This window comes from Engraulis encrasicolus, chromosome 23, assembly GCF_034702125.1.
Source record: "Engraulis encrasicolus isolate BLACKSEA-1 chromosome 23, IST_EnEncr_1.0, whole genome shotgun sequence".
In the NCBI taxonomy this organism is placed as follows: Eukaryota; Metazoa; Chordata; class Actinopteri; order Clupeiformes; family Engraulidae; genus Engraulis; species Engraulis encrasicolus.
Window position 1 is genome coordinate 32,845,204 of NC_085879.1, and position 11,507 is coordinate 32,856,710.

The 11,507-nt window shown below is 44.3% G+C and overlaps 1 protein-coding gene across 3 annotated transcripts in view; it reads left to right on the forward strand.

Moving 5' to 3' along the window:
• Positions 1-10,781, forward strand: part of smad5 (SMAD family member 5) — a 27,469-nt gene extending 16,688 nt beyond the window's left edge. For 2 of the 3 annotated variants that reach the window (XM_063190259.1, XM_063190261.1), the window contains exons 4-7: positions 3,002-3,115; positions 5,023-5,244; positions 8,574-8,830; positions 9,926-10,781. In XM_063190259.1, coding sequence (XP_063046329.1) covers positions 3,002-3,115; positions 5,023-5,244; positions 8,574-8,830; positions 9,926-10,069 — 737 coding nt within the window. In that variant the 3' untranslated portion in view covers positions 10,070-10,781. The remainder of the gene's footprint in view (positions 1-3,001; positions 3,116-5,022; positions 5,245-8,573; positions 8,831-9,925) is intronic. The other variant, XM_063190262.1, reaches the window with a different exon arrangement.
• Positions 10,782-11,507: the final 726 nt, after the last annotated feature.

Below are 11,507 nucleotides of genomic sequence, written 5' to 3' on the forward strand. Positions count from 1 at the left end.
GTTTACCTGTTCAGTGGGTATGGGTTATTATTATTATTTATTTATTATTATTATGATCATTATGTTAGGTGAAGGACATCCCAGGGCAAGAAAGATGCAAAACTGAGTCTAGTCCCCAGAAAAGTAATCAGGATCTATGAGGGTGGTGAGTGAGTGGGTGAATGTGTTGGGGGGGCTTATGGCTTATTGGGTTGGGTGTGGCCGGTCCTGATACCGTGATAAGTTATGATGATGGGGCAGACCAAATCAGCTGCCTCCCTTCTCTTATTCTCCACCACAATAGAAATGGCAAGCTAAGCAGCACAGCAAAGCCCCCACCCCCCTGAAGTGGGTGTCCCAGTGAGCCCGACCGAATGTGCTAGCGATGATTACAGCAAGTGCCCACAGTGTAATGTCCGGGTATACTGTATTATACCGGCCCTGGCTCCCGCGCACCAGTCCGTACTGGTCTGCCGTTGCAGCTTTTGCTGATGCATGCAGCCGCTGGCCTGAAAGTGCAGTCAGGCGTGGGGGAATGGGGAGGGCTAATGTTTTATAGTGCTACTCAGATCAGATCGGACCGGACCAGGGCGGGACAGGACAGGGCATGGGATTGATCCAGCTGAATCAAGCCAGATGGCATTGTTTTGGATCGCTGTTTTGTGCTGCTGTAGTCAGTGGTCACATGGAGGCATTCACGGTGGTATGTCACACTCCAATGTACTATAGTGACTGTACACCCTTTCGATCACTGCTTCATACTTAATCTGCGTGTATAGTAACCAGAGTTACAATGACCCAGACAAGGGCTGCACAATTCATCAACATTAATGAAGAATCTCGTTTTTGGCCAGAATGAATCAAAATAAAATAAAATAGCAGTTTAATGGTGATGGCACAGGGGGTAATCCAGTGACCTGCCTTCAGGTATCCTTGAAGCCAGAACATGTTGACAAGCTGACGTTTCTGGCCATAAATCTGTAGACTCTCCTTGGCTTCATGCTAGTGCCTTTTTACTTAATTATTAAAATTCAGTTTCATTTTGTTCATCCCTTCATATACGTTCTTGATTATTTCATCTCCCAGTCCATGGAGATTGAAATAACTGCACAGAATTCAGTTGTTTATCGTTGTTGAATTAATGAATAATGAATATATACTTTATTTGTCATGCAAGCATGAAATTTATCTTTCGTCTCACCATAAAAACATGAATGTACATTCACTCCATTAAAAACTCACACTCTAAAAACATAAATACACATAAAACATTGCACATATCCCCTCCCTCTAGCCACCCTTCCCAGCACACACACCACATAAAGTACAGGTCAGGTACCAGATCCAGTCCCTTGTTTTTGTTACACCAGCCTAGCTTTTCCATTGCTTGTTTAACCATGGAGATTGCATGGTTGAATAATCGCCATTTAAATTTTGATCCAAATAATCATGATAATCTTTTTTTCTTACATAATTGCACTGCCTTAACCAAGGCATGATGTATTGCTAAAGCTTCTATTTAATCTTGTAGTAGTGTAGTGTAGTGTAGTACTGTGGTAGTGAGATGTTTACAACGGTTATTACAGCATTCCACTGGCGGAACGGTGTGCATTATGGGACAATGGGGAATAGAGAGAGAAAGCAAGTGCACTTATGCTTATGCGCTGGTTACACGTTCATGTGGATATTTTCAAATGTGTTTTTTTTTTTAACGCGTTAACGCATAAATACGACACATGGATAAAAATAAACACTCCATTGTAACAGGTGCATTTTTACTCCCCTAAATGGGATATTTTGAAATGTGCATTCAAACTCCCTTTACGTGTAAACAAGCGGCCAAACCGTTAAACGTTAAAATATCTATGAACATTAAAACATTCAAATCTCCATGTACGTGTTAACAGCTCCTTAGCAGGGTCCACAGCCGAACTGCCTGCCAGCTCTCCCCTCCTCTAAGGGCTGTATGGCTGGACAGTTTCAGTTACAGAGCACAACACAACACACCACGCCATCCATCTGCCCATACTTCAGCCCCCGCCCTCCAGCTGCAAGGCCTGGCTCTAGGCGGGGTCGCCATTTATTTGGGATGGACGATGGTGGGAGTTCCCTCTAATTGTGACCCTCGGTCATTTACCCCCGTCAGGCCGAAAATGGAAAAAGGATTCCCTTGCATCAGATGCGATTACGGCGGTGGTAATTATTAACAATTCGCGTCGTTACGGAGCGCGCGGAGGGTCATCCCTCTTGCTGTAATAATATTACCTGCTCCGTAATACCATTACCTTACAAGCCCTCCCCCCCTTTCCACTGGTGCTGCTGCGCCGCGCTCCGTAAATTGCTCTTTCTTAAGTCGTCCGTTTGCCCAAGATATAAGAGGCCTGGGCGGATGGATGGAGGTTGAGGCGGAGTAAGAATCTAAATGGGAAAACATGAGTGTCCTATTTTTCTTCATTGTGAAAGGCTATCAGGGAGAGATGGAGATGGGGATGGGCTATTTTCGAACTTCTGAAGGATCGGGCCTGAGATGGGTGTTTGGTGTCGCAGATTAGCGTAACCCAACACTAAAAGGTTTCCATAAACTCTGCGCGTGCATGTGCGTGTGTGGGGTGCAGCTTCCGCTAAGGATGCATCGGAAGCCCTCGCTCAGGGGGATTGGTGTCGATCTTTTAACCATTTGCCTCCTCGCTGGCTGCAGCAGCTGCCGCTGCTCTCTACCACACACACACACACACACACACACACACACACACACACACACACACACACAACAAGCCCCTTCAATGCAAACAGACTATACCACCCTCCTATATCCGCAAAGACACATCCTCCCAGTCTCTCTCTCTCTCTCTCCCTCTCTCTAAGAATCACGCCCCTCCCCCAGTTAATTTTATTGCTTTAGTCCTCTGTCTTAGTCTTGAACTGCTGTCCTTTAATGCCTCTCTCTCTCTCTCTCTCTCTCTCTCTCTCTCTCTCTCTCTCTCTCTCTCTCTCTCTCTCTCTCTCTCTCTCTCTCTGCTAGCAGCTGACACACCCCCGCCTGCCTACATGCCCCCTGATGAACAGATGGGCCAGGACGGCTCCCAGTCCATGGAGACCGGCAGCAGCATGGTACCCCAGAACATGCCCAGAGGAGGTAAGGCCCCGGGTACGGCTACGGCTACCAGTACTGCTACCTAATCTATACATGTTTTTGTTGTTGTTTATAAACTGGGTGTTGTGAGGAGGGGCAATATACTGGCAGCCAACCATGTGAGCTAATTTTTTGACCGACAGCGGTTTCCAACACCCAGGCGTTGAGTTGTGTGCAGCCAGGGTCGCGCAGCCAGGGGAAACCAAACATTTAGAACCCATCTATACCAGTCCCATATATACCAGTCCCACTGCCATTGACCTTGGCACTGTCACACTAGCACACACTTACATCTTACACACACACAAAATAAACCAACAAAATAAGATGTGTGTGCGCGTGCGTGTGTGTGTGTGTGTGTGTGTGTGTGTGTGTGTGTGTGTGTGTGTGTGTGTGTGTGTGTGTGTGTGTGTGTGTGTGTGTGTGTGTGTGTGTGTGTGTGTGTGTGTGTGTGTGTGTGTGTGTGTGTGAGAGAGAGACTGTGTGTGTGTGTGTGTGTGTGTGTGTGTGTGTGAGAGAGAGAGAGACTGTGTGTGTGTGTGTGTGTGTGTGGTTTCCCCCCGCCCCACTCATCTCTCCAAATGTGCTTGGCCTGTATTGCCATTTAGCATACTTGGGCACCCAAGTAATTTTGTCATTAAAGTAATGGAGAAGAGTAAAGTGCTCTCTCTCTCTCTCTCGTTCTCTCTCTCTTGTTCTCTCTCTTGGCTAGTGTTGTGCTTAACCGTGGGGAAGCAGTCAGCCAGCCATGTTGAGGGCAGCACAGCACAACAGTGCAGTGGAGAGTAGCGTAGCCAGCTAACGACCATTCAGACATCTGTAATGCATTGTGCAAGGGGAAGTGTGCTCCAGTGACAGGAGAAATGCCTCTTGCCCCATGCGAAATTAGATTGCTACACTATTTAAGAGGATCATTTTCTTTAATTGGAGACAGCTGAGTGTTTTGCTTCAAAAAATCATCAATCTCCCACAAATTTGGCCCCGGTTCGGCATTGCGGGACCGGGATGCGTTTACGTCTGCTGTTTCTTTTTTTTGGCGTCGTAAATCTCCCGGTGAACCATTCGGTCCTCGTAAATCAAGCCCATGCGGTGATACCACAATAATCACGGTAGTATTTGTAAAACAAGGTTACGGGATCAACCATCACTTGGTTCTGTACTGCTACACATGTTAAAATAAACAGTCACGGCATGAAGAAGACAAAGAGATTGACATTGTCAAAAGATGGAACAATATCACAGAATCTTTTTTTTGTCAGTGTAATTGCCCAAATTGTTGATGGTCTTGGCTGTTATGTATTAATAATGATGGCAATAGATTTTACATATTCCAGTAAAGCAATTATGTTTTCAAAGGACACGTCTCAAAGCTCAAAAACTGAATATCATGGTGGTGTCATGTAAGTCAAAGCCAAGCCAAGTTGTGGACTTTCAAGCTCCCAAAAGAAGCCCAGTTTCTTTCAACGTTGCTCCTTTGACTATTAAAAACCCTTTGTGGTGTATGACTGTCAAGACACAAAGAACTTAGAAAAGGTGGGGTTTTTTTTCTTGCCAGTATTAAGATTTACTTTTTTGGGGGGGAGGGGGGGGTGTTATAACAGGACAGTATGAGGGTCAGTATGGACAGTATGAGGGTAGACAAGAAATGATTGGGAGAGAGATGGGGCAGGGCCGGGAAATGAGCCCGGCCGTACTCGAACCAGGGTCCCCGTGGGCTTTGCCCCCCTTAATGTCTTTTGTTTCCTCCCTGATGTAGATGTGCAGACTGTTGAGTGCGAGGAGCCTGTGCACTGGTGCTCCATTGTCTATTACGAGCTGAACAGAAAATGCCTGTCTTAACAGCTATTAGTCCCTCCGAAGTTATATATTTTAAAAATGTAATGTATTCTTTTATTTCTCTCCTCATCCAGACGTGCAGCCAGTTGAGTACGAGGAGCCTGTGCACTGGTGCTCCATCGTCTACTACGAGCTGAACAACCGGGTGGGCGAGGCCTACCACGCCTCCTCCACCAGCGTGCTTGTGGACGGCTTCACCGACCCCTCCAACAACAAGAACCGCTTCTGCCTGGGCCTGCTCTCTAACGTCAACCGCAACTCCACCATCGAGAACACCCGCAGGCACATTGGCAAAGGTAAGGAGGACTGAAGAGATGCACTACATTAATCCTGAAAAGAAATATAACTTTATACCTCATATACCTTTTCAACTCCACCACCGAGAACACCCCCGCAGGCACATTGGCGAAGGTGTGGAAGCCTAAAGAGACACTACATTAATCCTGTAAAGAAATGAAGATGTCCAACATATACATTTGCTCCACCTTCACTACCGAGAACATTCGCAGGGGAGTGGAGGACTGTGTAGATGCAGATAGAGACCTTATGAAAGTCAGTCAGTCAGTTTCAATTTATTAAGGACCATCTAAAATTGCATAAATGTTACAATTTCATGCATTGCACCAGAGTTAGCCTCAGGCTACTTTAGATCTGCAGTCCCTCGTAAGACATAAAACATCAAAACACATGAACATACACATAAGAAACAGCAAAAAATAAAACCGAATCAGCACAGAGAAAGCACCGAAGAGACACTACATTAATCCTGAAAAGAAATGAAGGTGTCCTACATATACATTTGCAACTCCAACATTGAGGACATCCGCAGGCACATTGGCAAAGGTGATGACCAGATGGGTAACTTTATGAAGGTGCATGAGCTCAAAGTGCAGCACTACATTTAATCCTGACAAATAATTAAGGAGCCCAACATATGCATTGTTTATAAATGATTGAGAACCCAACATATGCATTGTTTATAAATGATCGCGAACATCCGCAGGCTCAATGTGCTCAATGAAACCAAATGTGGCCCTTGAGCCAAAAATAATTGCCCGCCCCTGGTCTAGGGGCAGATAGCCAATGAGGAAGATGACCCCTAGTGGTTATGTCAATATTGCACCTTGGGCACACGTCTGCGTACCTTGTCCTCAAGTGAGCTACTGTGCAAAATTAACTTAGAATATGCATGCCAATGCATTCGTTAACACTCAAATATTACAGTTACTGAAACGTAGCTACATGCGTAGAATATGTTGCAACATCTGTATGCTCACATATCTGCACAAGGATCTTAATTGTGTTAGTGAAAGTGTTCACAAAGTAGGACGGAACCTCAAGGGCAACTCAAGGTGACGGCCATTTTCCTTTGGCAGAGATAGAGATTAACATGCATGCTAAGTATAGCAAATATCATAGAAGAGGAACATTTGTTTTGCTCTGAAAAATAAACAAAAAACTCGGGCCAAGAGCTGCATGAGATTAAAACGCTGCAAAGTTTCTTCATGGTATTGTTTATTATTTTTGGAGGGTGGACCATCTCTGCTTTTGAAAGTTAACAAGGCGCCAACAACCAACCCACACAGCAGCAGCCGCCGCTAGGCATAAGCAGAGTAAGCAGAGCGCTTAGGACCTCAACCACTTTTGCCCCCAAAATTGGGGCCTCCTAAATTGCGATTGACTGACTGTATAATTATTATTATGTAATGATGAGTGGGGCCTCCTGATCAGTTATGCTTTAGGGCCTGCAAAACCTTAGCAGCGGCCCTGAGCAGCAGCACCACCAACTGGCTTGTCTGGGTTCAGCGCTCCTCTGTCAAACACATACTCGTCACGCTTCTTGATGTCGGTAGGGGTGAGAAGTGAGCCGTGCCCAGAGGCAGGCACAGGGCCTGTTTACCTTGGAAGTGCAGTAAAAGAAACTGAGCCAAGCGTGACTTAGGCTAGGCCTCTGCACTAATCTCCCCTCTTTATTATTATTATTATTATTATTATTACACTATGTGACAGAATTCCAGTTAACCTGTTTAACTCCACAACAGTTTCACACTTTTTTAACACTTGGCTACGACTATACAAAGATGGGGGTCACAGAAAGAACTGGAGCACACAGAGGGTTCTTTCCATTATTCTAACTTCCGTCCGCACTAGTGCTTGAGGCCTTGTGATGACTTTGCAAGACGTAATTGACAACAAAAGTTTAACTCGATATCTCGCAAATGCACAATTCAATGGTCATTTTTTCATTTGCAATCGGAATGTCCCTCAAAAGTTGTTGTCGCGCTAAGTCTCCACATTTGGGCTTGCATGCCCATGGGGACTCCGGTTCGAGTCCGGACGGAGTCATTTTCCAGCCCTTCCCCATATCTCTCTCCTGTTCATTTCCTGTCTCCTTTTAGACTGACCTGTCATAATAAAGGCCCAAAAAGTCCCAAAAACATACTTTGAGAGGAGGCGTGGCGTCGGCGAAGTGCAAGGCTATAAGCACAGGTCGTGGGCAGGAGTTGGAATAATGGAATAATGTACACAGAGTTGTAATTAGTGTTGCACCGATACCATTTTTTTGGCCCCGATACGATACCCGATACCTGTCTGTGCAGTATTGGCCGATACCGATACCATACTCTGTTTGAAATGTATACTGTATATGACGAGCTGCATACTACTTGGATGTAAAATCATTTCCCATCATGGTTTTGTCAGACTGCTGCCTACCTTTGTGAAACAGGAAAAACACTAATACTGTACAAAGTGAATGCAATAAAACTTTTTATACTTTTTAAATACCTCTGATATTAAATAACTAATTTCAAGGCTGCGTTCAAGTGTCATACGAGCATCTGTAAATGGTATCGGTGCCCTATTTGTTGGTACTTACTGCTACCACCATTTTTGTACCGTATCGGGGCCCCAATACGGTATCGGTGCAACTCTCGTTGTAATCTCATCACATTTCCAAAAAGGGTAGCAGACTAAAATTATTGGTCCTGATGAAGACAACACACTTCATTATACTTCACCCAGTAGTTTGTTGTCCAAAGCCAGAGTTGGTTTCTCACTATGTCGGCTTGTTTCTTGATTACAAAGCAATTGCAATGCAATGCTACCGTCAACCAGCTATATTGCTAACTGACTTAGAACAGGAGTGGATTTCCCTAAATAGTTTTGACACATCCAGGCTTGAGGCCAGGTGAACTGCTTTCAGTAAAGTAACTCCTCTTCTCCTTCTCTCTTTTTCTTCTCCTTCTCTCTTCTTCTTCTCCTTCTCTCTTCTTCTTCTCTCTTTTTCTTCTCCTTCTCTCATCTCTCTTCTTCTCCTTCTCTCATCTCTCTTCTCCTTCTCTCATCTCTCTTCTTCTCCTTCTCTCATCTCTCTTCTCCTTCTCTCATCTCTCTTCTTCTCCTTCTCTCATCTCTCTTCTTCTCCTTCTCTCATCTCTCTTCTTCTCTTTCTCTCATCTCTCTTCTCCTTCTCTCATCTCTCTTCATTTCTTTCTCTCATCTCTCTTCTCCTTCTCTCTTCTTCTCCTTCTCTCATCTCTCTTCATCTCTTTCTCTCATCTCTCTCCTCCTCCTCCTCCTCCTCCTCCTCCTCCTTCTCCTCCTCCTCCTGCTCCTCCTCCAGGTGTCCACCTCTACTACGTGGGCGGCGAGGTGTACGCCGAGTGCCTGAGCGACACCAGTATCTTTGTCCAGAGCCGCAACTGCAACTACCACCACGGCTTCCACCCCACCACCGTCTGCAAGATCCCCAGCGGCTGTAGCCTGAAGATCTTCAACAACCAGGAGTTCGCCCAGCTGCTGGCCCAGTCCGTCAACCACGGCTTCGAGGCCGTCTACGAGCTCACCAAGATGTGCACCATCCGCATGAGCTTCGTCAAGGTAGGCTACAGCGGGGTGCAGACTCAGAGCAGACGGATCTGAAAAGATTAGTCCACTGTTCGGCACATTTAGCCCCTTTTTTCGGAGTTGCCTGCAATGCAAGAGTGGTCCTCGAGTGCGTGTGCGTGTGTGTGCGTGCGTGCGTGTGTGTGTGCGTGCGTCTGTGTGTGTGTGTGTGCGCGTGTGTGTGTGTGTGTGTGGTGTGGGGGTTATAGATGACATATTTCACTACAAATCTCATCATGTGTTATCATGCCAGTCTTATCAAACTGACCACTTGGTGAGCACATTTTTTGAAAAGAAACGTTTAGGGTGGTTCCTTAGCAGTCATGCCCATTACATAGACAAAATGCATATTAGCCAAATAACTGAGACAACAGCAAAAATAACAGCAAAAATCATTTTAAAAATCTCTGAGGATAGATAGATAGTTTATTTGTCCTTTCGGAAAATTGTTCTGTGCCATTTTCAGTGCATCTGATACAATTACAAAGACATTACAATAAACAAGAACACAATAGACAAACACCCCCCCCCCCTCTATAGGACACAAAAACCCAACTTAAACACAGTAAAGTGCAGTTATTCAGTACCAAAGTGCAATGTGCTATTCAGTCTAAGTTACAGTTGTCTTATTTAACATGGATATACTAGTAGGTATAAATGATCGGCGGGCTCTGTTTGTCTTAAATGAAGGCATCCTAAACCTCCTACCTGAGGGCAACAACTCATATGCTTGCTGTAAGGGGTGTGAGAGATCCTCACATATGGTATTTGCCTTCTTTACCACCCTTGCTTCAACAGTCATGGCCATGCGGTCATGAGTCATGAGGACCCTTCTATTGCATTACAGACAACTCAGAAAAATGTGCTAGTATTATATTGGAGTTGTAAATGGACTATAGATATGCAGCCTTTATATTATTAATGTGTAGAAACTTGATATCAGGGGTTGCGGCTCTGCTGCGGACCCTTCGTCTCATTCTCAGTGAGACCAAAGACAAATCTTTTGCTTGCATGACAATAAATTCTATTGTATTCCAACTTGTCTCTTGTTGCTGTGCCTAATGGCTTGTGTAAATCCTTGTGTTGCAGGGCTGGGGTGCGGAGTACCATCGACAGGACGTCACCAGCACCCCCTGTTGGATAGAAGTGCACCTCCACGGCCCCCTCCAGTGGCTGGATAAAGTACTAACGCAAATGGGCTCTCCTCTCAATCCCATCTCCTCCGTTTCCTAATAACGGCCTACCCTGTTCGTTCGTTTGGCTTGGAGGATCTTTCCATTTTTGTTGTTGTTGTTTTTAATTTTTTTGTTTTTACTTTTTTTTAAACAATTCAACATTTTTACTTTTTTTGCGAAGAGGAGGTCTTAAAAGGCTGAACTGTTTACAACTACCTACAGCATGGGTTAGTCCTTCCTTCCCTTTTGGAGCAGTCGCAATCATGAGAACGAACTAGTGCCACAAGCCAAACTGGCCGAAGAGAATTCAAACGAATGGCACAGATAAAATGGACATACTACTGCTCAGTTTGTTTGCCTTCCTGAAATGTTTTGTTTTTTGCATAATGTTTTCAATTGATGGTTGTATGTGTGATTTTCTTCTTCTTCTCTCTATTTCTTCTTCGCTCTTTCTCTTGCTCTCTCTTCACTTCAACTATGAGTAGGTTACCAAGTAGATGGAAATACTTTCTTGAATTACTTTGATGTATCCCTACTTCACCTTAAAACAAAGGCAGACCTGCAGCGTTTTAATTCTGTGAACAATGTTTTAGATGGTATGCTGTCTAATTTCCACATATTTACAAACCAAGCATAGCTGCCATTATTGTGTTTACCAGTAGGCTCAGAATTCACTACAAAAATGTTTCCTTTTTATAGTCCCTGTTGCAATGAGACAAAAACTCAAAAAGTTACTGCTTTTAAATAAAGTCTCTATCCGATCAAAAATGCATGCCGTGTGGACAAGTGCTGATTTTAAAACCATGTACGTTATCAATAACTTCAGTAAAGGGCCCACCACCTTTATCAGATATTTTACTTGTGCTATCTAAAATTTTATGCAGCTTGTAATTTGTACTGGATGACATAATGAGGGTTAACACGAGTAATCCAAAATGTCTGAACAACATTGTACAGATCAGTGCACTGAAATTGCACAAACTTACGAAGAAATATTGGCTCTGGAACACATTTTAATTAGGTTATTCATATACGAATTTGGTGACAATTATTTACATCAGCCAAAATTTGCAAAAGGTCAATGACATGGTACATTACACTTATCTGATGTGGATTTGAAGAAAGAAGACAGTCGTGGAGCATGTCTGGAGTCTGGAGTTGGACATGCTGAAATGTGATTGGACGAGTACCCAGGCACAGCATGTTATTGGTCCGCGTAAGGAACTAGAGGTGGGCGTTCTGGTGAGGTAAAAATCCAATGTGTGGCAGGGGGGGACACCGCCCCTGAAAGTTTGTGTGTATATATTATGTGATAAATATAGTTACACGTTATTTTACAGGCATTGTAAAAGATATGGAATTTTATAGTTATATTGCAGTGTTAGAAAAGACGGTAATTTCATATCTGCACAAAAGACAATTGCAGTTGGTTAACTGCAAAAATAGGCGAGCTGTTTATTACTTCACGGTAAATTGAAGTCGCACCCAAGCGAGGT